The sequence below is a fragment of the Rhipicephalus microplus genome, chromosome 7 (genome assembly GCF_043290135.1).
Source record: "Rhipicephalus microplus isolate Deutch F79 chromosome 7, USDA_Rmic, whole genome shotgun sequence".
Lineage (NCBI taxonomy): Eukaryota > Metazoa > Arthropoda > Arachnida > Ixodida > Ixodidae > Rhipicephalus > Rhipicephalus microplus.
The window spans coordinates 26,083,554-26,110,514 of record NC_134706.1 but is presented as its reverse complement, the minus strand read 5'-3'; the positions used below and the strand labels follow the sequence as shown (position 1 = coordinate 26,110,514).

Sequence of the window (26,961 nt, the reverse complement as noted above, 5' to 3'; positions counted from 1 at the left end):
CTGCGTCGTTTATTTGCAATCGAAGTGTTGCTTTATAATGCGATGTGCCAACTAGCCCACCTAGTTATACTGTTTCCCTTCACTTATGTTAGTCTCTTTCGAGCTGTCTATATATAATCTTTGACACAAAGAGTAATTGAACCCCCCCCCCCCCCCCCTTAGCTTGTGGCATCCGAAGTAAGTACCGGAAAGAAAAGTGTATTCCTTATGCCATGGATGAATGAAAAAAAATTTTATTAAAAGTCCAGTAGGTAATTATGAGCAGTCCAACGTACGGGCCCGCGAAGAGGCTGGGAGGCGAGGTCCTTCAGTCCCAACGTGGGAGCGGCCCGCTTTGGTCTAGGACCTCTGAGATTAGGGGCGTAGGCAGAAACAATTTTTTTTTTTTCGAAGGCTACGCCAGTGCCAGGGCCTGCGGTATAGAACATGTCGCACTCAAAACACATACTCAGGGAGGCAAACTATACACTGATTCTGTTAGTCCCCATACTTTCTCCGTTGGAGGGGGGGAGGGGGGGCTGATGGCGTGCTGAGCTCAGAGACCAGCCGCTGCTAAGCAACTAAAAGCAACAATTGCAGTCAACAAGAATGCCACGCCACGCGACTCCCTCAATTGCCTCGAACGCGAAGACATGTCGGAACACGTGAGACCCACCCCTAGTAAGACGTCGGGAAATAAAAGACCGAAAGGAGTAAACTCCAACCTAGAAGAGGACGAAAAATAACTTCACACTTGAAAACTACTAAATTGGAAGTACCCGATCCAGTTTGGCTCAAAAATTATGCGAGACATAAACACCAAAGCAACGACGGGAACAATGTTTTAAGTCAGACCCGGCAATAGAGTTTCTCACTGGCATAACTGTGAGAAGCTCTATGTTGCGCATAGTTTAGACCACGAGTGTTATTATATTCATTGTCAAATTCCGCAACGGTGATGATTTCCGCCACTGCGTGGTTAACTGATTGGTACAGAGAGCCTGCTATGAATGACCTAAAACGCTGCCATTACGTAATTTAACAACGCTCTTCTGTTGCTATTCTGTTTTCACAAACACAATTCAGAGATGAGATACGGTAGCCGCCTCTCAAGGTGAGTACCCAAACCACAGCCTCCAGCAGCCGCCCTTACGCAGCGATGGGGAAATGAAAGACCATATATCCGTCCTCAGCGTGGGAGATTCTGGGCTCAATTTCCTGTGCTGTCGAGCACACACCGGTGTTTCTAACGGGATGGAGTCTGCGAGGAGAATATTTACGTTGTTGGGATGTTCTTAAAAGTAGGCTGTTACATGATTTGGTAGAGCGACGCAACCGAGACGAAGAAAGAACGGACACAGACGAGCGCATACTCGCAACTGAAGTTTGAGAAAGAACACGCAACTGTAAATGTACGGCGCTATAGCTGCAGATCGTCTGAATACAAGATCATCAAAATGGAATCGTACCACTGTGCATGGTGAATGTGTGATATGTACCGCCTCTTATGTACGGCCTCCACTTTTATCCACAACCACTGCATGCAACCAACGTTACCTTGGTAACTACTAAGAGAAAGGCTTTCGTACGCATAAAAATAGAGATGCTATTGCATCTCACGTATTGTGAATTTGTTAGCTCAGTTATTTGTTATTTCAAAAATCACCAGCGTAAAAGTCTGAGATGGCAGCACCCACAAATGAAGTGTGAGAAGCGCTTCTAAAACCGAAACCAAAAGTAACTCAACAACTATTGCGGAGTTAAAATAAACTTTTCTTATAAAAAAGGTTACATAAAGTTTACTTTTTGTATTTTTAAATTTCGAAATGTACTTATTAAAAGTACTATTGAAGTTTAAATGTTTGCGTATTTTGTCTGTGTTTAGCCATGGTTCCATCGCGACCACCATCAACGTTTCTCGGGCAGTAGTTGCAGTTTAGTTTGGAGATCAAAACAGCTGTTCCCTCTGTCTCGTAAACTTGTGACGAGCCGTGCTGCTTTACTGCGGTGAGTTTCGCTTGGCGCGACAACACGCCTTCCTTTCGCACTCGTGCTTTAAACCAACGACGATCTCATCAACAGGCTTCTTCGATCGTTTTCGTGCACGGTAGCTACAGCGGCGTCTACGGTAAACGTGCGAATCTCGTTGTCGTGACGCCGGATCAGTTGGCACGTTTGTTTTCACAGCCGCGTGCAATTCTCCTATTGCAGCTCAGGTGCGCCGTCGAACTGTCCAGTTACTCAGAGATCACGTGCTGGTGATGCGCCGCTGTTTGACAAGGCGTCAACGCAACGCACTGTGTCGCGGATGAAAATCGGCAAACATGCGCTGATCTTCGCGTTCCTTCTTTTCTTTCGAGTACATCACCACGCCTCTCCGTCACAGCTCTTGCCATGCGATCAACACGTTTCGAGGCGTTAAAGGATCCTAACAGCCGTGTTATCTATGGGATATTCATTCAGTTCCTGCGCCGAAAGCGGACATGGCCGAACATATTTTAATCTCTAGACTGTTAATTGTGTGAACGATAGTATGCTTGGTGATATTGGTAGCATCATGCTTCCGCCTTCTTCAGCAGTGATTGTGCGGAAACTGTCAACTCCATTCGCTAAGCCGTGGAATCGCATCCACCGTTTTCTAAACGCTGTTCGAAGTGCCTTGGCGAAGACATCGAGTTTTGATCGCCGAGGAGCGGTGTTGTAACTTCCAGATTTCTTCTAAATGCCGCACGCACGCTGTTTGTAGAATAATAGATCGTTCAAAGACGTGTCAACATTTTAACGGCCGGGTAAACGCGGTAGAATCAATCGGGATTTAACGATGGCCAGAAATGAGATCTTCGATCAACTTAGAACCGTAGAGCTCCTGGGCTGTCTTACGGTCCGTGTCGAGTTTATAGTTTTACGCGATTGGTGGATGCCTCATGTTTTTTTCCCGGTCAGCATTGCTCACGATTTCGATGCGCTTTATACATTTTCACCTCGCCAGTTACACGTGCATTGGCTGCGCGTTTATTTATTCGGAGGAATCGTCCTACTGACTGTGCCTCGTTAGGTATCTTGGTGGTCGGCTTAATGGACACCGAAAATGTGTTGGTTAAGTTCTGACTGCACGTATGTAAAAGAGGTTATCTTTCTCTCTCTCTCTCTCTTTTTTTCGTCTTTTTCAAGGCGATATAAAAGGGATCCATCTCGCAAACTATCTGGCTGCAGCTTGGATGCTCACCAATCTTGTCGTAGTCTATCATCGGTCGCACTCCATCGTTTGCCATAGTGCTCTTTGGCCAAGCCTGGAACTTGCGCCATTCAAAGGCACCGAACACAATCATCAAGTAAAGTTTGTACTAGTTGAAAAACACACCAACATACGTAAAAGCGTAACTTATTTGTAGTAATTGAAAACGCACCCGCAAACAATTTCTGTTATCTCATAATATTACTCTACTGTGTGATCACATGGTTGGATGACCCACAGCCTTGGTTAAGCATTTCCACAGACATTACATACTTTGCTGGCTAATCACTACTATGTAATCTATGTGGAAAACTTGCTTACTTGCGATGCCTAAAACTGCTTAGGAGTCCTGTAAGTAGACCCTGCAAATGAGTTTTGCAGAGTCTCACAAGGAGGCAGACAGGTTATAAAATAGGTGATTGACAACCTCGTGTTTGTACCAGAAATCCACAGGAAGATCCATATAGATTCCTCATAAAATAACTGTTCTAGTTGAAAGAAAATCTGTCCTGGTCTGGGTATAGAACCCGGGACCAATGCCTTTCTGGTACAAGAGCTGACTTTTAGCCTTGTTGGTACAACATATCTGAAGTATTTAGTGCAGATACGTCAAGATGGGACAAGACGAAGGGAACACACATGCACTTTGTTTGTTGAAAGTTGGCACCAGTGTACGTGTGTTCCTTGCATCTTGTCCCGTCTTGATAAATCGGCGCTAAACACTTGAGGCTTTCAGTTCAGTCGCCCTACGAATTCGAACTAACTAGAATGCTGCGTGAAGAAAGTTGTCAGTTATCCCTTTTCAATTTCACTTGTTGGATGCTTGAGTCAAATCATGTAGTCCCACAGGGGTTTCATTAACAACATAGTCGACTGTGCCGGTGCCGATTTGTCAAACTTACAGTTACGCTGCATGCTGTGCTCTCAACGGATATCACTGTAGCGCCGGCATGGACGGCACGTGATTGGCCAAACGTGCCATCGGACCACAAAACACCATGCCGGCCACGAACCTGTGGGCGGTGGACAGCACGGGGCGGGTACACACGCTGTCCACTGCGGGATCGTGGTGGCAGGAGCTACCTTACTCCGGTGTCGACTTGAAGCGGGTGTCGGCGCTTCCAAGCTGCGCCTGGGGCGTCGGAAGCGACCACCAGGTGTACATGTACCTTCCCCAGAGCGACGTGCCCATCAGAGTCGCTGAGGTCACTTACGAGAACCAGGTTAGTCTGCTTTTCGACCTAACACCGACTCTTTGACCTTCCATGGAGAGGCCTGGCACGTACACACATTTTGCACCACCTACTACTGCGTGATGCTATGAGCAGTAAAGTGCGAGAACTAGACAACGTGGACGAAAGTTGACAAACGAATATCGTTGTGATTCTACTGTCCCTTTGCGACACACATTATGATTGACTGCCTGTATATTTGTGAAATTTAAATAATTTGATGCATATATAGAGTCTGTATCATGTATAAGAAGCAGGAGCATTATAACTAAGTATTGAATATTTGGCAGCATATAATTGTGATTACAAGGTAAGTAATTGTCTAAATATAATATATCCCAATATACTATATTTTTTAATTGGCCGAATTCAACGGCCCACTTGCATCACATGCAATAATTATCTGTTGGTGACAATCATTCCTAAAGAGGTAAAAAAAAATATCTTTAAATTTTTGCTTAAACGCCCTATAATCAACATCTCGTGAAATATGGTACTTGCTTCACCAAAGCGATTGTGTTTAGCAATGTATTTCAACCAGAAGTGATGTGCGGGATAATTAGGTTGCAAGAATTCTTAGTTTATCATTAGCTCAGTATTTGCAGTTTCTCTTTTGCCGACAGTGCACATAAATTGTAAAAATAAGTCGCGCACTTAGCAGAGGATGCTGTGTCAAAAGGGTTAGGGAAAGCACAGCATCTGATTCTCACCTGAGTTCTTCGAGTAATGTGCTGCAGTAAAAGCTTGCTAGTTCACATTTCGTGGAAATGAAAGAACTGTCTGAAGTAACCTAATGCGAAATTATCAAAGTATCAAAAAACGATTAAAAATATGTTTGTTTCATCGATGTACTTTCACTTTCTCAAGGCATACATAAATTCAGTAATTATATTGCTGAAGAACAGTGCAAAAAGAGCATTTTTTTGCCAGTTACGACTTAGTTCATGGTGGGAACGAAGCTCAAGACTATGTGTCTTGAGCCAAAATGTGCTCTGAAACCAACGTGATTGTGTGTGATGACCACGTCATATCGAAGGCATGCAGCTACATGGGCTGTCCGTAAACACTGTTTTTACTGCTTTGTGCTACATATCTGTGGCTCATCGTACCTGGCACACTGCGAGGATCATCTGAATTAATCGAATTCGGGAAAATATGCCATAGAACTATTTATACGCTGGCCGGGGCTGGGGAATGCGTCCGAATCACTGAGTGTCGAATTCACGAGCTTTTACTGTAGATGTTGTACAGTGACAGCTAAAGAGTCAACAGAGATCAAACTATGGAGGTGGGAGAAATGCTATCTGCATCCTCCGTTCTCTGTACTTTCCAACCATTAGCATCTTGGAATGCTGAATAGCCCGAACCGCCACCTTTGTATACTAGTGCAGGTTAGTTTAGGTTATCCACAACAAAACGCTACTGTTTTTTTTTTATGAAAGATTATCTCTGAGCAGATATAGTATGTGTGTAGAGTTTTTAAGGCACACTGTGAGCTAGAGTACTGTAATATATTTTTCTGCCGCAGCAATGCCGGCATAACTCACTTCTAGCCATAGGAGGAAGCCGAATTTCAGTTGAGAAGTGCAGTTGTGCCTCATAAAATGTTGGGTGCTCAGGGGAAAAATAAATTATGAATAGCGTGTTGTGGTGCACATTGTCGTGTCTACGGTATCCTCACAAAGTTTTATAATGTTTGCAGATTGACAGGTGTGCTATATGAAGCTAAAGTTCATATGCTTGATTGATCGATTTATTGGTTGAATGAATAAATGATTGATTGATTCATTGAATGAATGAGTGATTATGGAGTTCCAGAAAACTTCTCATTGGGCATGTTCACATCCATTCATATTAAAACTGCTCTAGGCACTAGGTACACACAGACCACAGGACAGAGCATTATTTGTTGGGGCATTATTTAGCAGTTATTATAGCGCACTTGGTGCTTGAATGCACAGTGTCTGTACAGGTGCAAAGCCGGGGTACTTACGTAAGTGGTTTCTGTAAAAAAAAAAAATATATCTAAAGCAATCTTAGTGCAAGAATTGGGGAACTGAGTGTGGCACTCACACCAGTTCCATCTGTTCTGTGTACGTTTCTTGCATTTGTTTTTCATGTGCCGCTGAAGCCATGCAGAAAGAAGTGCATAGACGAGATCTGATTTGTTGAATGCCCCAACATAGTCCATTCAATGAGCTGTTGAGATATAACTGCTGTTTACACCGATCTCTGCTAATGAAATGACTCTAATTTCAACTTATGACATACCTCAGTCATATACAACTTTTAACCCAATTCATCCGTCTTATATACCCCCAAAATTCTGAACGGTAGCCCCTACGTGAGCTAGTGTTTTGTTGCCCTTTTCGGGAGATTTAACATATGCGCCAATTGCCACTTTTTTTCACTTGTTCTCTGCTACAGAATTCTGAGGCAGCAATTTTTAGGAATCTAAATTACGAGAGCCCTCAGAACTGTACACAATTTTCTAGTACTTTTATGCTGTAGTCTCTCTGTGTTGCAATCTGAGCTGTTATGTATTGTTGGTAAGTGTGAAGAATATCTTTCCCTTCTTGTCACAACGCATGAATTTGCACACGAAAATTTTCTCTGGTTCAGTGAAAACAGTAAACTAATGCGTATTCAACGAAACACATCATTAGAAGCGCAGGTGTGCATTCTTTTAGAGGCTTTTCTATCGCCATCTTGAACTTCGGTCGGTAACTGAGCAAGGGCTTTCTTTATAAATCTTTTCTGATTGTCTTTCAGCATAAGAGGGGCGCTTGTTCGTGATCTTACGTTATCTTTTTAATTTCATCTGGGTTTTCGGACAACTTGCACTAGTGTTAGACAGGGCGCTCATGTAAAATAGCAGAGAGTATCACTCAATACTTGTGCCACTGATGAGGTAAGCTGGAGTGCTGCTCTGTCCCATCGTGTTCTCTTGTTGTGGTCTGTGCATTTTCATCACCTAAAGCAGTTTGATAAGATGCGGAGATAGTGGAGATACTCTTACCGTTGTACCTCTGCAGCGCTGGAACCCCAAAGATGGCTTCTGTGCCCGCCTCCTGCCCACCGACCGGCCTTCTTGGAGCAGCCGGGACGGCCTCGTGGCCCGGTACAGGGAGAACATCCAACTGCCATCGTTGGGATGGCAATGGGAGGGGCGCTGGTACCTCGACGACAACATGGATGGCCAGCTGCTTGGAACTGAGGTGCGAAGCGAGGGCATGTGATTTAACTGGCAAGGCATTGCTGTTCCTCACTGTGCATTCAGACGACAAATTGAATCACTCTTTATGTCTGTGAGCTCATTGTTGTGTTACCCTCCACATTTCTACTTTGATATTGCAAGTGGCTATCCAAGTCCGTGGACAATCCAAGTGGAAACTGTTCCGTGTACTAGACAGCCCGCTGATGCCAAAAAAATTTTGACAAACCAAACATTCTGACCATGGGCTGTCCATGCACTCATAAGGATCTCAATGAGACTTTTTTCAGTGGTGAAGCATTTTAGGGTCCCAGTGTGTCGGCATGCATCGACCGCCGTCTGCTGCTGTCGTCGTGGTCAATTTGCTCGAGCACAAGAGAGAGGCCGCCTTCTCTCCCCGCCACTGCCACGCTTGCCACATGGCGAGAGAAGGGGACAGCGCGCATTTACCATGGAAACGCTCTCTCGCCTCCAATAAAGGACACGCAGCACAACCGTTCACAGGCCACACGGTATATAGAGACACTGGATCTCGACGTGCTATGTAGTGCCGGTGGGAGATTCTTCTTGTGCATAAGTTGAACGAAAATTTGCAGCGTGCGCCTTATCTAAAAGCAGACGGAATTCTTCGCTCCTCCACAGATTTCACGTTAGTGGAGCTTTGCCCCTGCAGTTTTGTTGCTCGTGCACGGCTCGCTGCAATAGGCCGACTTGGCGCGGCTTTCAGGACTGTCTCCGTCAGTGGGCTAGGCTGAAAGTCGACAGCGTGCGACAAGCTACACACAGAGGGCCTTTTTCTTCATTTTACGCAGCAGAGCATGCCAGCAGCTGCTCAAGTTCGTTTCTCATTGAAAGCACACGCGCTGCGTCATTTGTGGTTGTAGCCGGCTTCAACCCAAGCTTTGTCTCTCTTATTTCGGGTTGCGCCTTTGTTGTACAACCCAAGCAGCCAAGCCTTGTTGCTGGAGTCATTTGACCTGGCTATCTACTGATTGTTCTGTCATCTGTACGCATCTTTACTGAATTCAAAGCAGATGTGTAATGCAGTTACACTTGGCACGGTTGCTATTTCGGTACTTTTGCTTGGCTGTTCGCACACCCATCTATTTTCTTAAGCTTTCTGCTGTGTTCACCAATGCGCATTGAAACGTTACGGCAACGAACAATTTGACGAGTTTGAGAGGGATAAGCTGTCCAGTGAGTAACTTCAGCATATTAAAGTATGGAAACTATCTCTCAAAACTTGAAACACTCCTTTTTTTTTTACTTACATTTGAGAAATGTGTTGACAGTTTTATTGCTCGCCATTCTATGTTATAAGAAGTGAGGCTTGTGTTAATTTGTATTGTTCCATAATGATACTCTTAATCACACACAAACTACACACAAAGAAACCATCACACAATAGGGTACAACAGAGAAGATAAGTGCTAAGTTCAAGTGTTAGTTTTCCTGACTTGAGTGTGTGCTTTTATTTGTTTTGCTTTCTTTATTGCATGATTGAAGCCAGCTGGTATAGAGATTAAAGTTTAGTTAGAAGTTGGCACTCATCCTGTCTGCCCTGCCTTCTTGTGCTGTCGTTATTTTGCACTTCGAGCGTAATCATGAAATATTTCTTTGCCCAAAAGTCTGTGTAAAGAGTGGCACGTTTGCCAAATATTATATCGTTACAGGGCTGGACTTATTCCGTGGACTTCCCGTTCACCTACACCCACGACAAGCACTGGAATTCGATGGTCCGCCGACGCAAGTGGATTAGATATCGCCGCTACGTTGCCACTGACCGGTGGGCTGAGGTGAGACTCGTTGTTCATCTATCATGGCCTGTTCTGTCAGTCAGGTATACGATCTTGGTGGAGCATTTCAAAAATTGGTTGTTTTCAGTAGAGTGATTAATAGTTTGGACGTTGACTAGTGTAAGACCTCGAGTTGGGTAGATTTGATGGCTGTGAGTAGCTCAAAAAATAGTTTCATAACAGTACACTAAAGGGATTGCTGGCGCCAGTTTTTGTGGGAGGTGCAGGCGTGGCATTTCAGCAAGCATTAGAAGGATGGATAGTGCATCAATTTGCATAAGCTTAATATTTTTTGGCTTCGTGGAGCAAGTTATACTCTTCAGCTGCTTTGTCTAATGAAAGGTAATGAAATCGTCAGCATTCCAACCTCACCATCTTGAACCTTTATCAATAGGCCTTTTCCGTGCCAGAACAGCACCTTCAGTGGGGATCGCTAAACTCAAAACTGGCAGCCCTTGGCTTCCAAAGTTGTCCATGGTGCACCGGTAGACTATCTCGGAGGCCTCCATTTGCATCTTTCTGTGGGAAAACACTCGCAAGTTTGTCACACAAACTTCACTTGTTCCGCACCTGTCATTGTGTTCTGGCCACCAAAAACCATGGTGCGTGCCTTTTCGACACTGACGTGCATGCGCAGACTACCAATCCTTAAAATACTCATTCAAATCGGCTTGTGATGTTTACAATAAGCCTTGTTTTTTATCCGAAACAAAAGTCAAAGCACAATTATAAACAAAATCACGATTGCATTTCAAGGTGCAAGTATGTAAGACTGGCAAATCTGTGCAGTACCCAAGGTTCCTGTGGTGGCTGAGTGATTGCAGTGTCGCAGTTCCCTCTAGCGAATATTGTAAGAAAACTGTGCCGTACAAGGGTTTACTGGTCTGCTACCTGCTCCTGAAGTTCGTCTACTGCGTGACATCACCTGGCCAAAAGAATGATCCGCATTTTTCACTATCTCCTGAAGTGGCACTGGCCATGCCAGTGCTAAACCTGGCACCCTGTAACCCTGGCAGTGTTTGCCAGGGTTACTACACTCAAACCTCGTTATAACGAAACCAGATGTAATGAAATATCGGTTATAATGAAATACATGAGAAATAGTGTTGCAATAGATGTAGTGTTAAAAATAAACCTTTATAGCAAATTTTTGGATATAACAAACTTATTTTCATGTAAGATGCAAGTTTGTTATAATGAGGTTTGAGTGTATTTCACAGATGCCTGCGGAAGCACATGGTGGAGTGGCAGCTGCTGTAGCACGATTCGTAGTGCACTGTGTGCATTACGCAGAGGTTGCGGGTTTGATTCTCACTGGTGGGAGGTTCTCCATTTCTCAGTATTCACCAGCTCCCATGCACTGCTGAAATATTCATAATGTATAACTGTCTTTGTAAAATGTCCACGAGTGATGTAATGCCGTTTTGTTGCCATCATCACTGCTGCCAACCTGACTGCACCCGCTGCAGCGTACAGGCCTGTACCATATTTCTCTGTTTGACCTTGTTCTGTGCTTGCTTTGAATGCAGGTTGGCATAGTATTGTGTATGGTTTCTATATTCGCTAATATGCCTGTTTGGTACTTTTGCAGCAAAACAAGAATTTCTTCAACAGAACTGCTGGAACAGCTGTCTTGTATGATTTGTTTCAGGCTACAATTTTGCAACCCTGCTCAACTCTCACTTACTTGAACCTCTTTTAAATTAAATGCATTTTTCTGGTCCCTCCAGATTCTGTTCAAAGAGAGAGTCTACCGTATGTGTGAGCCATGTGAACTATGTGACAAATCTGTCATCTGTGGCGAATATATATAAAATTTGATTGAATGAGTGGTTGTGTGAGCGAGTGATGTGGAATTCAGGGCTGGAACATTTTGAGAGAGGCACTTTCGACTCACTCTTTCTCCGCAGATTGAGGGAATTCATTCAGACCCTGTCCAAGAACCGGTTGTTGACGTGTCCATCGGTGGCGTGGAAATTCCGGGTGGCGACCCGGATCGCATTGCCGTGTGGGTCGTCACCGTGCTTGGAAGGGTGAGCTGTTCGCTTGATCCTAAGCGTATGCCCTTACCTTGACTTGAAAAATCTGAATATAACAAATGATTTGTTACAATGAATTAAATGCATGCAGAATGCAGGACACCCACTACCTAGTATAGTAGAACTCCTTCATAAAATACATTCAATGCGGAGCAATTCTGGTCCATTATACGAGCAGTTTTTTATAAGCAGGGTGCAATGTCGGCCTTTTCTTATGGACGCCTATTTCAACTAGATAATACTGACGTCTCTTATGCCCAAACATGTATATTACATCAGTGTCTCTTATAAAAAGGTTAGACTGTAAATCGTCAGATTTTACAAAGTAGCAAAGCACTCGCTACACAATTATAAAACAATACGGGCACTTTGTGGTGTACACGTATCCCGAAGGAGTACGGCCACCAGCGTGGGTCCGGTCTTAGCGAGCCGCAGGGCACGCGTTAACCGTTGCCGTGGCGAGAACACGATACTGCTCAAAGTCGCAACACTTTATTGTGGCAACACCAAATGCAGTACAGCCCGTTGCAAAGGCGCGGCGGGAAAGCAAATAGGCTTATCCACGCCACGGGCACAAAGTACTACACAGGGTGCCACGAGCACGTCTCCGCGGTAAAGGTGATCCACGGAGACACTGGGACCAAGGCCCGGTTGCTCGAGCGAGGGCAAAGACGCTCGCGTTGGCTTCAAAGGGAGACGGATTGGCGTAGCTAGGCCACGCACTAGGACACCGTACCACCCCTTGGTCGTACGTACGCAGCGTGGCAACAAAAGGTGAGCGTTCGCCTCGGGCGCGAGGCGCCATCAGCGAAGTCCGACGAGCCCCGAGTGACGGGAGTCGACGAACGAAAAAGATTGCGTGGCTCACCGTTTGCTGTCCCGGAGAGTATCTATCTCCCGCTCCCGACGCAGCGCGCGAAAACCTCTCTTGGGAGTCCCCGCGCGCGGCGCCACCGTCAACATCCGCTACCGTGTGAGGGAGTTAAACGTCACTCCGCTTTCTCAGCGCGGCAGACAGCAAAGGAGGGCAGACATGTCGGGGCATGAGAACGGCAGAAAAGGCAGCAAAGCCTGCGCAAAGGCAGCTGGCTAGCCTCAATTCCCACAACTTGCATAACTGCGCAATCAGTTGCTGCCCTTGTTTTACCATTTTGACGCTGAATTATGGCTGAGCTTTTCATAATAAGTTGAATGCTTCAAGTCAGTTACATGTAACGGAATTCACAGGGTGCGATGCCTGGTGGGGTCATATTTTTCTACACAATATTATAACTGTTAACGCGTTTCCTTGCTGTACATTGCGCTTGTGTAGTGTCTTTTCCCGAAAATGTTGCAAGCATCGCCATGGCTCTGTGGTTGAATGGTGTCTTACCACGTGGAAAGCCTAGGTTCTAGACCCTAGAAACCTTGCTTTTTTTATGCACGTGTTACCTTTAACGGTCACCGGTGGCGGTGGTGGACAATTGATAGTAATTGTTGAAATTTTGCATTCCAAAACCACGACTTGATTATGAAAGACACTGTTGCGGAAGGCTCTGGAAATTTTGGTTGTCTGGGGTTTTTCAACGTGTACCTAAATCTAAATACGTGGCTGTGGTGGCTGGAATTCAATCCCGCGAGGTGGCGGCGAGCCAGTAACTGAAATTGGCCGTCGTGATCGCATAACAGCTTACGAATGTTCAGCAGCACCCCTTTAATGACATTTTGTGTCAAACCGGTCTTTTATGCATTGTTTTGAAAGAGTGTGACGCGTCCCTGTATGTTTCTTGACGTAGGGTCTTTATCGACTCAGCCTGCCTGCTTACGGTGCACCAGGGTTTCATGGTTGCAATAATTACAACTGCACTTTTGCATGCAAGCGAAGTGAAGCCTGTCATTCGCACTGGAGGTAACTTCAGTCACTGTTGCCAGCTGTTTGTGCTTATGCGCACAGTGTTACTAACCAGGGCCAAAAACTAGAAGGGGTGGAGGGCGTTCTAACATCCCTCAAAAGTTTTTCGTGCTTCAACATTTTGGGTTACACTTAAGTATTTACACTCATTCACATTGAACACGAGTTGTCAAAGTTAGCCGTCCTACTCGTAAATACACGCCTTGCCGTGGTGGTCTAGTGGCTAAGGTACTCGGCTGCTGACCCGCAGGTCGCGGGTTCGAATACCGGCTGCGGCGGCTGTATTTTCGATGGAGGCGGAAATGTTGTAGGCCCGTGTGCTCAGATTTGGGTGCACGTTAAAGAACCCCAGGTGGTCGAAATTTCCGGAGCCCTCCAGTACGGCGTCTCTCATAATTATATGGTGGTTTTGGGACGTTAAACCCCAGATATCAATCAATCATTACTCGTAAGCACACCGTGAAAAGAACTCCTGGGTACGTACGGTCCTGTTAGTGACACAAAACCGACTCACTATCTCAAACCCATACTTCCAGGTGTTCTTCCGTGAGAACGTCACACGACACTGTCCCGAGGGCACCTCCTGGGCTTCCGTGCCGGTTCCCCAAAACTCCGAGGTCAGCCAGGTCTCGGTCGGCCGTACCGGCCTGACCTGGGCGGTGGCGTGGAATGGGAACGCACTAGTCCGCCTTGGCGTGTCCCGCTACAGTTACGTTGGTGAGCTTCGTGGCCCACTTCGGCCAACTTACCTCGTTTCATTCAGCAGCGACCGTGAAGAACCGGTTGTTGACCGATAACTTCAGCAGTTTTGTGAATTTTTCGGTGTTAAACGAATGTAGTGATTCTGCTGCTAGCCTGTGCATGGCATGTAGCAGTGTAAGCTCATCCCCGTCTTGAACTATTTTTTGGGGAACAGTTTGACACCATGGTTCAATCCTCGCAACAGAGATTTTAAGGTCTCTTTTTTTTTAAGGAACCGAATGGACGGAAGTGGCCGCCCCTGACGCCGAAGAGAAGTTGTTGCAAGTGGCCGTGGGGCAGAACATGGTGTGGGCTGTTGGAAGAAATGGAACGGTCAGTCGTCACTCTCTATGCTTTCTTATCACTAACCTGGTGTGTTGTTCTGTTGGTTATAGCACCCAACCGCCAACCCGAAAGTCACGAGTTCAAACTGCACCTGTGGCGGCCACTCTTCTTAATGGAGATGAAAGTGCTAAGGACCCTGTAGTAACTGTAATTAAACTCCTGTGAATATGTACATAAACCACGCCTTTTTCTTCGTAAGAAGCTTCACAAGAATGCTCTTTGGCAGAGCCTGTGTGCTAGCCGATACCCTCATCGGTTGAACATCATTTTAACGCACATGGACTAACGTACATAAGAAAGATTATGATCGAAAATGGTATGTCGTGACCTCTGTAACTGTGACTGCGTGTCGTTTATGTGACTGTCTCTCCTTCAGGTCTGGTTTCGCAAGGGCATACGGTGTGATGACCTCGGCTGTCGGGCGTCCGTCACGGGTTCGGGCTGGGTCAAGATGATTGGCTCGTTGGCCATGATCAGCGTAGGCCCCAATGACCAGGTGAATGAATGCCGTACACAAAGGTTCATTTCCATTAGGCTCACTTAAAGAATAAAAGGTCTATTCACTCATTACATTTATGTAATGAGTAAGTGGAACTTTTTGTAGTTAAGTGTAACCCATACCTCGATATAATGAACACAGATACAGTGGACTCTCATTAAACGGAACTTGAAGGGACCGGGAAAAGGTGTTTCGCTTAAGAGGAGTTCCATTTACTGAGAGCTGAATCGGGGTGCAGTGCGCAGGGATAAAACCAATCATATCAGAGGCAGTTGTTTCATTTAGGCAGCTGTTTCGTTTAAAAGATTTCCGTTTACTAAAAGTCCACTGTATAACAAAATATTTGTTATAACAAAGTAAACTTGGAGTAGTTTTGTTATAGGTACAAAGTTACAAATATACTACCACGCATGCTCATTTGTTTATTGTTGCATAATGGGGCTTCACAAACAGAAAATTCTTACTACAGCTAGGCTGTCACAGATCCGGGTAGTTAATGGTGATGGAATGAGACAAAGACAAGCCTAGCGTCAGAATACATTTAATAAACACATGCATGCCACTCTAAAAATGTACAAAAATACAGGTAATCTGTAAAACGGGCCCTATTAAGATGTTTGGGAAACTTCAGGATTGTGTGGGACTGTTGTGGTAAGATTGTGAGCGCTGCACCAGTGGTTGAGTTTATTTTGGAGCTAATGCGAACATTAGCGATAAATATTACTGTCATTTTGGATTATTCATGTATCAAAGACGAGTTTTGCCATCAATTTGAACAGGTATGTCCCCCAGAAATCAGGTTAATTCCACTACTATGTACTCACCACTCATCCGCCACAGTATTGGAAGGGTTCCGACTTTCTGTTTCTCAGGTTTGGGGCATCACTCGCGACGACCGCCAGCTCTGCCTACGGACTGGGGTCACACTCGAGGAGGCCAGTGGCCGGGAGTGGAAGGAGATTGTGGCACCCCTTGGCAACGCTCCGAGCCGGACGGCCAGCGTGAGCTCGCTGACGTCCCTGGGCAGCCTCCGGCTGGCCACGCCTTCGTATGTGGGGGTGGCGGCGGAGCGCGGCGACTATCCGCCCCCGACACCGGAGCGCAAGAAGATGTCTCGCCACAGCTCGCACTCGGAGTCGCCCTGCAGTGACACTGCTTCGACGAGGCACCAGGCGAGTAAAAAGATTTTCCATAAAACACTAGAGTAAGCCCTCTATCATTCACACTCTGATAATGCAGACGTTCAGTTAATTCAAACAAATCTTGAATTTACTGTTAGTCCGCTATGTTTTCAATGCATCTTAAAGCCGCTAAATGCGAACTACCCCATTTGCATGAATTGGGGCAACTCAAACTTTTTTTGCTCAGAAATATCTGCTTCTCTTGTTGCTTTTAGCAGTACATTCATATTTCTATGTCCCTAACAGTTGCAAATAAAACAGATTGCCTGTCTACAAAACGGCCAAGAAAGCCATGTCATGTAGACCAAGAATCACTTCACTAAAAAGAAAATGACGATAGAAAATGAAGATTTGCTTTTAAATGGGCCTAAAATGACTTGTTTGTCTGTGATAATATAACAGGAAAAGAAGCTGCTTCACTGCTATGATGATCACCTGGTGGTTGATGTAACAGAAAGCGTCTGACCTAATTAAGGTTAAAGAACTGTTATTAGACGTCTTAGGTGAATTGCTGAAGTATACTTCGTCACCAGACACAAAATGTGCAGCCATAAGTACAGTAGACACGAAATCGATACTGCTCTATAGACATAAACTCTGACCCGAGATCATACGATGTAAACTGTCTCCTCCAATAATCTGTTCATTGTGAAGACGGTCAGGAAAGATTCTATTGAAACATGAAAGCCCGGTAGATCTCTTGAGGCTGCTGGACTGTATTTCTTTTTTGAACAAGCACAAAATTTAGGTGTTGGTGCCAGATAATGAAGCTGTAGGGTGGTTTACGAGCAGTACTAAACTTACGCATTACATATTTTCTTAATAATAATAATTGATGGGGTATATTGGCTCATGTACCGTCTCAGGTGGTGTGTGGACTACACAGGAAATCGCGACAAGCGAAAGCTTGGGCAGTCGGTGAAGTTTGTCGGTAATTTTTTTGCAGGAATCGACGGGCTCATCTCCAATGCATAACCCCGCTGTCTCGGCATTCGGCGACCTCTCATCTTGCATGTGAGTGTGTCAAGACAAGCTCAACTTGTTATCTAAAGAGGCTTGTTGAAACTTTTGGACAAGCGCTAAACAGTTGTGAGATGGAATACAGCGCGCGAGAACTGATGGAAGGTGTTTTGGGCGGCTCTGATAGTTTCAACGCTCCAACAAGCTCAGTGTTCAGTTGTTCAGAAGCTTATGGTAAATGCATTCAACCCTCTGAAGGCCAATTTTTGGCAGAATGCATCCCAAAATGGTGTATTTTATTTATTTTAAATTCTCCAGACAAAGCTATTTAATAAAAAAAATGGTCTAAAATTTTTTAGGGTGACTGTAAAGTGACTAAAGAATAATTTGTTTTGTTGCATACACGTAATTTACTTTTTAGTGAAAGCGTGATATATTCTAAGATAAAAACTTGAATGACTGTTAAAAAATTGTTTTGAAATAAACGTCTCTGTGGTTCCCTGGTGTACAAAAACGTGTGAAGTAGAAACACGGGAGGAGGAGGCGGGAGAGGAGCCACTTTTGATCCTGTCGGCATCGTCTCGCCATGCGTGCTCTTAAGATGTCGCACTGCTCAACAGCTGAGTCTCTTGACCCGCAACTAACTTCTCGTATGACCAGCTGACATTTACTGAATCAGATTCTGATTTGGCGGTCGAGTGGTGATTCTTGAGAATTAATCCTCCAAGGATTAATGCAGGGACCCTGCGCCTTAAAGTGTTTGGAAAGTTCTTGATTCGTTTTGAATAAACTTTATGTAGTTTATGCATGTTTGTGCTGATTTCCAATATGCAGTCATTTTTCTAGTACCGCATCCATATTTTCAGCTATCAAACAGTCAACCTACTTTTTAGAGAAGATATTTCCCAAGCCCCGCCGCGGTGGTCTAGTGGCTAAGGTACTCGGCTGCTGACCCGCAGGTCGCGGCATCGATTCCCAGCTGCGGCGGTTGCATTTTTGATGGAGGCGGAAATGTTGCAGGCCCGTGTACTCGAATTCGGGTGCACATTAAAGAACCCCAGGTGGTCTGGAGCCCTCCACTACGGCGTCTCTCATAATCATATGGTGGTTTTGGGACGTTAAACCCCACAAATCAATCAAATGAAGATATTTCCCTAGTCGAGAGTTATGAAGGAAGCCAGTAAATCGTGCTTGTCTCAAATGGGAACTGTAAGCAGTAGAAAACAAGGACAATGTTCAAAATTTATTGGAGGAAAAGTTACGGTACGATGAAATTTCACGAGTGAATTGCTGTCACAGTGGGATTTCACCCATGAGATGATGAAAATACAATAACTTGTACCTGCGACAGCTCCAAGACATGGTGCGTGGCTTAAGATTTCTGGCTGAATTATTTTTGTTCGAGAAGCAGTGGTCTTTTGATGAGAGTCCAAGTTTCTCGAAGATTTATTTTTATTGTGGCACATTTTTTCTGGAAGGAATTCGACTTATCCCGACGACTGGCCCACCCCAGCAGTCCACGATGTTGTTGGCTCCGTCACGTGGTCTTGGGTCAGCGGCACCGCCTGCACCATTGACTTTCCCGGTGCCCTTCTCAACTGGTTCAGTCTTTCAGGTGTGTGAATGGCGATGTTTGTTTTGAAAAACACAGTGAAGTGGTTTTGGTTGGGTGATCGTTAGATCGTTTTGCGATAATTGCATAAGGAAGCTTTCGGTTTCAACAGCTTGACCCGCTTAGATGGTTTACGCTCAAACTTTGATATAAGGAACCCAGATATAAGGAAATACTGGTCATAACAAAGTAAATCAAAAATGGTGTTGCAATAAATATAGTGTTAAGAAAAACCTTTATAACAATTTTTTCAGATATAACAAACTTAATTTTTGTGTAAGATTAAGTTTTGTTATAACAGGGTTTGAGTGCATTTAGCCTTAGTAATTTTTTTTTTCACCTGCATTTTTAATATTTTTAGTGGGTACACGCTTATCTATTGATTTACTTCCACTTATCACAGAACCACGTAGTTTATTTTATGCCTTGTTTGTGTTTGGATTAGTTATTTTGATGCCAGGTTTCTGAAGTGTAATTTCGATTATTGGTTCTGTCATTGCAGCATTAGTTTGCCTTCTATAATATGGGTGCGAATCAGTGCTAGCATTTCGTTCTGCTTGCAGGCGTAGCATTATTTTTATCTGCAGCCTCGCTGTTTGCTTTCAGATTGTTTTGTCATTACTATCAGTGTTTTGCATGACATGGCCAGGTGTGGTGCATAGCAAGACCTGCGCTATGCACCAGTTCAGTCGCTGTTTCAAATGGTGCGGTGGGGGTCGCATCTGCAAACAAAGTGGCGAAACGCTTCGTGCGAGTTGAGTGAATCAGCTGCCGAATTCCTTCCAACACCGTCCAGGTTCCACGGCTGACGATGCAACCCGACACTTGGAGAATGCGCAGTGGCGGAAGCTGGTGCTGCGGCGTCTCCGGGACCGCCGAAAGAAGGAGACCGACGACTACAACTATGATTCCGCAGTCGAAAAGGTGACGTGACACTGTGTGATGAAGCTGCAGTAGTCCGCCTCCTTCTGGTGCTCTGGTGGTCCTTGTTAAAAAGCAATGAAGAAAAAACCATGCAGAAAAAAAAGCATTGCATTTCTTCAGTGATAGTGTGGCTTTGAAACTAGCAAACACCAAGTTATTGTGGTTTCGGTTAAGAAATAGTATGTATTCAGATATACTATTTTAAGCCCAGCTGAGGGCGAGAACGGGAGAGCGGCATGCCTTCAGTTTTTCTCCCATCAGAGTGAGACAAAACCAGAGGAATATAGGTTTGCAAAGTGTATGTTTGCCCGTGCTTTTATTCAGGTTTGTCACTGTTTCACGGAGCTCTTTTACTGTGACCTATAGATCACGCCTCTGCGTGCTTTAATGCGACGCTTTGCACCTTTGCCACAACGTTATCGTAGTGATTGCATGGGTGGGTCATTTTTTTTTTCCTAACGACTCGGCCAGTTCATCCTGGAGTGACTGTAGGTCTTCAGGTCGTCAAGAGCGCATGGCGAGGCCGTGACATTTTAGACCTTACATACCAAAAACATTTCAAAGGAGGTTTTGCTGCGAGGACTGCACAGCAGTTTCACTGTAGCCAGCTTACACGAAACCTGATGTCCCTATCTCATGTAGGGACATTGCTGTAAACCCGTTGGTCGGATTTGAAGTTAGAAATACCAACGCAGAATTTTATGCTGTTTCGTGCTGTGGATTTTTTCACACAGTAGACGCTCGGTAAACACGAAAATTTCTCGAACGAAATTTCGCTTAGACAGAGCGACTGCCTCTAACATGATTAGTTTGCTAGCTTAAGATGTTCATCTCCGTTCACCTCCGAGTAAATGAAGCACGTTCTCAATGGAACACTTTTTTTCTATTACTTTGGACTTCGCTTAAGAAGGCTCTGCTGTACTCACTTTCCTTCGTGCTGGTGAAGACCAAAATGAGACGTCTCTTTTGTGCTGCCTCGTCGTGCAGTCCACGTGGGTGAAGTCAACGACCGCGCAGCTGTGGCGTGACACCCACCCGTGCCAGTGGGTTCGCTGCCGCCTCGAGCTAGAACGGCTCGGCTCGGAAGGGGAGGCGTGCGACTTGGCCATCCTGAAGTTGCTCTATCACCATGCTGGTTCGGACCGAAGGGTAAGGAAAGCGGGGACTGAATGCATTCGTTTGTGGTATGTTGTGGGAGGAGGCCAGCAACACTTTTCCACAATGCAGTTAGACTTCTTTGTAAGAGACATACCCCGGACAGCAGTTCCTGGCTGTTATATGTAATATATCTTTTAAACGGGGTAACTCTTATGCATTTTCTTATCAATCATTATTTTACTGCAGGCACCCTGGTGTCTTTTACATCAGTGTCTTTTGCAAAAAAGTTCGACTGTAACTATTGAATGGCTCCATTAAAGGAAATTATTGCCTCACGAATCGACCTCTGCAAACTTCTATTTAAAATCAGTCTGAGCACAGGTATGAGCAGAGTGAAAGGGTTTTTTGTGAGACGTACGCTCGAACCTCGACATAACGAACCCAGATACAGTATAGACCGATTACAACGTAAGTCGCGGGAGTCGGGAATACCCGCACTATAAGCGGTATCGTACTATAACCAAAACAACCTTTTTCAAGGGCCGCACTTGCGCAAAACGTGTTGAGCATGCAGCTTCGCGTGTCCGAGAATCGAAGCGTGCATGCGCGCTTGATAATGTTTAAATTTTTGAATGTTAGAAGAATTTAACGTCCAAAGGCACGCGTTGCAAACGAAATGAACGCGAAGGGAGGTGGGGGGAGGGGTCTAACAAATGAAAGCACCATCGCGTAAATTCGCTGACTACCAGACCGCCGCGATTATTCCCATTTCACAGAAACTATGTCGAATCACGTCCAGAATTTGACGAGCTGAAAGACGCCAACTATTTGATTTCACGGGCGCGCACCCTATTTAAGACATCGTAATCGAATCTCGAACAACCACTATTTGAGCGCTACACGCGCTGCCCTCGTTTTCATTTAACGATATGTATCCCTTCCCGTCAAGTGCGGCCACCGCGAAGAGATTCGTTGACGATAGCTAGAGCGCGAGAACAAAACGACGGCACAGAGACAAGAAGGACACGAAAGACACGAGCGCTCGTGTCTTTCGTGTCCTTCTTGTCTCTGTGTCGTCGTTTTGTTCTCGCGCTATAACTATCGTCATGCCATACCAACTAGCCCAAGCTGCCACACCGCAACTTAGACTCACGCCACCGCTACCGATCGAAGCGCAAGCAATGCCGATCAGGCCTAGCTTGCCGTTTGGTATGTTGTCGCGGAAAGCTTGTCCAAAACGTAAGGAATCGGCGTCAAAAAGATTCCACTAGCAGTGAACTAAGAAGCGCTTGCGCGATACAAAGTTCGCGTTCGCGCCCAGGAGATCAGCAACGACGGTCGACGACTCGCCACGCTTGCGTACGAGTGAAAGCTCGCGTCATAAAACCGTAAAAAAGGTGTTCGATATACGGACGAGGAAGCGAACGTGTAACTGTTGCAAGCGCGATAACGACGACGTCTTTCCCGACAGGAAATGAATGTAGTTGATAAGAACGGGATCGCACGTGCCACGTTTGGCGGCACGCGGCCGAAGCCACGCTGGCGACGTAGTACGCTGTAGCCGTGTCGAAGGCTCACCGGTGCGAAGGCTTATCGGTCGCCAAGGCAACCGTCCTCCTCCCTTTCTGGGCGAGCCCGCGCAGTGCCCGCGGTCTTTTTTTTTCATTTTTTTTCCTTCCCTCCGCTTTTCATTCGTTCACTCCGTGTCTCTCCTCCTCCCCCGTAACGACCTCGTCGTTCACTCCCCAGCGCCACTCGCTACCGCGTTTCGGCAACCGCATTATGACTGGTCGTCCATCTTGGGGGACTGCACAATAAGCAGTATGCGTATACATGGGATTCTATGGGAGGGTAAACTTTAGTAGAAGAAGACCGCATTGTAATCTGTTCTGCACTATAAACGGTTACGTTATAAGTGGTGTACACTCTATTACGAATTATCGTTTATGACGAAGTAAGTGAAGAATAGCTTTGCGATAAATACAATGATAGGAATACATGTTTGTAACGATTTTTTGGATACAACAAAGTATTTTTGTGGCAGATGCGACTTTCTTATAGTAAGGTTTGAGTCTAATTACTTTCTTACTTTTCTCGTCTCACCAACCGCGCTGAAGTTAGGCTGGCGAAATGGTATGGAAAAAAATAAGTTACATCACGTGCGTGTCATCAGCATGTGCACATTTTTTTTTTCTTTTTGTGTCTTTGAATGTGCAGCTTCCTCATAACGCGATTGTGAGCGCGCGTACGAGTATGCGGCTACGTTTCACAGCTGCCAGCGTAGCTACACAGCTAACTATGCTTGTCAGCCAATGGCTTTCAATTTGGGCTCGTGGTGCATTAATTTGTGTGCGCTCAAACCTCGATGTTCATGCTCATACCACTAAATATGGAATACTGAAGATATTGTTAGGCTGAACTCTTTGTGCTGAACTCTGTTGTATCAATGTCTAACTGCATTTTGAAAAGACATTAGAATTGCGACATTGTCGTCATTGAACCCAAGTCCAGTGGTTGATGCAACTGCCCTATTCTTGCTTTGTTTTGTTCGACTCTCAGATGGCCCTGAACCTGGCAGAAGTGACGGCCGCCTGTGACCTGTCAGATCCAAAGCGCCGTCTCCTGGGGATCTACACAGAGACTTTGAACGAGAAGCGATCCCACATCAAGCTGGCATTTGGCACTGACAACGAACTGGAAGACTGGGTCTGTGTTACCTTCTACTCCTCTGCCTGAGAGCTTAGTAATAACAATTATTGCTGGGGGTTTTCGTCCCTACAATCGTGATATGACTATGAGAGATGCCACAGTGGAAAGCTTAGGAAATTTCGAGCGCCTGGGGGGTTCTCTAATGCACACCGAATCGCCAAGCTTCAAGCCTTTTCCCCTCCGTCAGAAATGTGGCCAGTGGCTGTGATTTGATTCCACTATTTTCAAGTTAGCATTGGTCACCATAACCAGTTTACCACTGTGGTGAGTTAGTCGCTTGTTCTCTCTTGATGGAACCTCGTGCTGGAACCTTCAGCATCTACATTTACCAGAGACCCGCCACAGTAGTCGAGTGGTTGGGGTGCTCGATTGCCGGCCCGCAGGTTGCGGAGTCAAATACCGGCCGCAAGGGCCACATTTTAACATAACTGAAATACTAGAGGTCCGCGCGCTTAGATTTAAATGTGTGTTGAAGAACCCCAAGTGGTCGAAATATTCAGAGCCCTCCACTCCGGTGTGTCTCACAATAATAATGTCGTTCTGCAACGTAACTCTGTAACAAATATTGTTTATCATCACATTTACTGGAACTTTGGCGTTATCGAAATGCCATTTTCATTGCATTGCTTGGACACCATAACTGCATTGTTGCTTCTAGCTCAAACGTTTGGCTGAGTGTTGTGCTGTTCTATTCACGTGCGTCCAGTGAGCATGCTCTCTTCGTGCAGTATCGATGCTGTGGTGTAGTTATGATGGTAAGCATTGGGATAATAGAGTGACAATGCATTAAGGCAACACTGAGGAGAGCTCACGATGAAGCCTATGCTTTCAGAAGGGTAACCAACAAATTTTTTTGTCAAGAAGATGGTTAGGTTAACGGGACAAAAAAATGTTATTTCTGCAGTCCTGGTTCTGAGTACAACAGTGTATACACAGTGTACACTGTTGTAGTTGTACACTGTGTGTGTAGCGCTCGTCTTCTTCTTATCCCATTCTCGTCGTTCTTTTTTTGCACTAAAAATCACCATGTCATGCCAACTAGCCCAAACTGCTACGCTACAAAGAGCAAGCTTTAACATTTTGCCATCGTATCTGAGTGCCTTATAAGACAGAACATTGCAAGCCGTCACGCTGTATGTTAAATGCCAGAAGTCGCGGCAACATGGAAGCAAGGCATAGAAAAGTTCGAACAGTTACACATTAGGGGGCCTCTGTGGAAGCAAGTGTTGAGCGAATTCCTCAACATTTAGTTGTTGTGCCTCGTTCTTTGTCACCATTGCAGATAGCAACGCTGAACCTCGTGCCGTTTGGGATGCGGGGCTTGACAGACAACGCCGCCCAACCTGGCGCTGCATGGGGAGTCACGGAACGGGGTCACGTGTTTGTCCACGAAGACGGCGAGCCCAAGACGCCCATCGATGACGTAGCCATGACAGATATGTAAGCAGTCGCAAAAGCTTCATCTTTTCTGAGGCCAACTGGTAATCCAGAGTGGACGGGGGTAGCCGGAACGTTTGTAATGTCAATAATAGTTTGAAAGGTGTGCATTGCCAGAAAACAAGTAAAATGGCTTAGAGCGTGCATATGCGGATGAAATATGAACGACCTGTGAACTGCGTGTGAATTGAAACTTGAGCTAGTTGGTACGGATCCATCTCGATTTAGCAGCGCACTGAGGAACCAGGACTAGGAGAAGAAGGTGCACAACATAGTGTGCAACAGCGTCTGTGTTGTGCACCTTTTTTACCTGGTCCTCGTCTTTCAGTGCCCTGCCGAATCAAGGTGCCTGTGACCTGGGAATTCTGCATTTGAACCGTTGTCCTGCTGTTCCCGCACGTAGACAAATAATGCAGTTGATGCATGCACCAAATAAATCTCTATTGCTTCGTATTAGGATGAAAGTTGACTGAGGAGCAGCTATTAAATGATTGCGAATTTTCCAGGAATGGTAGTTTTTTAACTCTCGGCATAATTAAACTCAGACTTCGATATAACGGAGAAAGGTATCATGATATATAGGTTATAATAAAATATATTAAGAATCTTCGTGTAGTAGATGCAGTGCTGCAAATATAATTTTGTAACATGTTTTTGTATATAACAAAGTTATTTTTGCGTCAGATGTAGTTTTGCTATAACGAGGCTTGTCTGTAGTAACTGCCCTTGAAGCTAACATCAAGGGGGAGGTGTGTGCTACTTGCCATTGAAAATTTACTGCACCAGTAAAATGGGAATCGTGGTAGTGCAAATATTTGCATACTCTGATGTCTTCTAATTGTTGCTGCTTTTGTCGGGTGTTCAAAGGTCCATTTACCATCTCTTTTTTCTTTTTTCCTTTTCATGATCCAGTCACTGGCGTCACTTGGGTGGTGGCCACTTCCAGGTGGTCGAGTCCTGTCCGGCAGGTGTCACGTGGGCACTGGGCAACGACAAGACGGCGTGGGCCTACACTGGCGGCTACGGAGGTGGTGTGTTCAAAGGTACGTCCCATTAAGGGTTCCTGGTCACGAGGTTGCTGCACGTTTTATATGTCTGCATCCATGCCTATTTCAACATAGATAACTAACACCTTTGGGGCGCCAGATACTCTTTATTGTTTGAAAATTTCTATTCTTATAGACATGAGCGATGCGTCAGCATACCTTCTACTCCTCTGTATGTAGCAAGTTTCTTTTGCTAGATAGAACAGTATTTCAGAATATCTTGTCCGGGAGAGTACACGTGGTCTGTGTTTTGGTTTTTCCCACTTCAAGGTGTAATGCTGGCTGGTATTTGTTTTGCCATTTTCATTTGCTTTAATAAGGTGACATGGGTGTGATGGGTGGGATAGTCTTTTTTATTTCTCGTTCATACATTTAATAAACATCAGTTACGAGTCAGCGCTGTGATGCGTCCTCCTCTCTCGTCTGTGTCATCGTTGCGCAGTGTCAAAAATTTTAAAGTACAGTCACCAACCAGCCCAGCTTTCGCTCCTTCCAACTACACCCTCTGCAGAGCAAAGGTCCCACCCTCGTTTTGTCAATCGACCCAGTCCTGCGCTTCCTGTGGTTACCTTACCCCGCAAAACTTCAGAACTTCTTGCCCACCTAACATCCTGCCTCCCCCTCATGTGCTTTCCCTCCCTTGGTATCCAGTCTCTTTCTCTTAACCCTCTTGATGTCAGTGACGTACCAGAGCACATTTTCGCGTTTCCCCGCCACGGTCCCACTGACTTGCGGGTACCTTCTCCATTGCGCGTCGAAAAATTTGCATCGAGGTGCAAAGCTGGCATGTTTAGTGTGATTCAACTGATTGCAGCACCTGTCGAATCTTCCAAGGGGTAGATAATGTTACGTAAGTGTTGGTGCGAATGCCAACTAGAGGACGCTTTTAGCCATAGAAGAGGTTGAAAGTGTCTCGGGCTCTGAACCGATTGTGTCGCACTTGCCTTAGGGTGTCTGCAACTTCAACTGCAACTCTACGCGTGTCAATATTTCGCCCCTTGCTGTATTAGTATGATTATTGAA

General features: G+C 45.4%; 1 protein-coding gene across 2 annotated transcripts in view; it reads left to right on the top strand.

Moving 5' to 3' along the window:
- Positions 1-468: 468 nt before the first annotated feature.
- Positions 469-26,961, top strand: part of Pex23 (tectonin beta-propeller repeat-containing peroxin 23) — a 62,314-nt gene continuing 35,821 nt past the window's right edge. The window contains exons 1-16 of one of the 2 annotated variants that reach the window (XM_075868857.1): positions 469-1,986; positions 4,158-4,437; positions 7,482-7,664; positions 9,334-9,456; positions 11,367-11,489; positions 13,923-14,103; positions 14,360-14,460; positions 14,849-14,968; positions 15,844-16,143; positions 17,099-17,166; positions 18,591-18,727; positions 19,521-19,648; positions 20,636-20,797; positions 23,306-23,452; positions 24,738-24,895; positions 25,805-25,935. In XM_075868857.1, the coding sequence (XP_075724972.1) occupies positions 4,213-4,437; positions 7,482-7,664; positions 9,334-9,456; positions 11,367-11,489; positions 13,923-14,103; positions 14,360-14,460; positions 14,849-14,968; positions 15,844-16,143; positions 17,099-17,166; positions 18,591-18,727; positions 19,521-19,648; positions 20,636-20,797; positions 23,306-23,452; positions 24,738-24,895; positions 25,805-25,935 (2,287 nt within the window). In that variant the 5' untranslated portion in view covers positions 469-1,986; positions 4,158-4,212. Of the gene's footprint in view, positions 1,987-4,118; positions 4,438-7,481; positions 7,665-9,333; positions 9,457-11,366; positions 11,490-13,922; positions 14,104-14,359; positions 14,461-14,848; positions 14,969-15,843; positions 16,144-17,098; positions 17,167-18,590; positions 18,728-19,520; positions 19,649-20,635; positions 20,798-23,305; positions 23,453-24,737; positions 24,896-25,804; positions 25,936-26,961 lie in introns of both variants that reach the window. The other variant, XM_075868856.1, reaches the window with a different exon arrangement.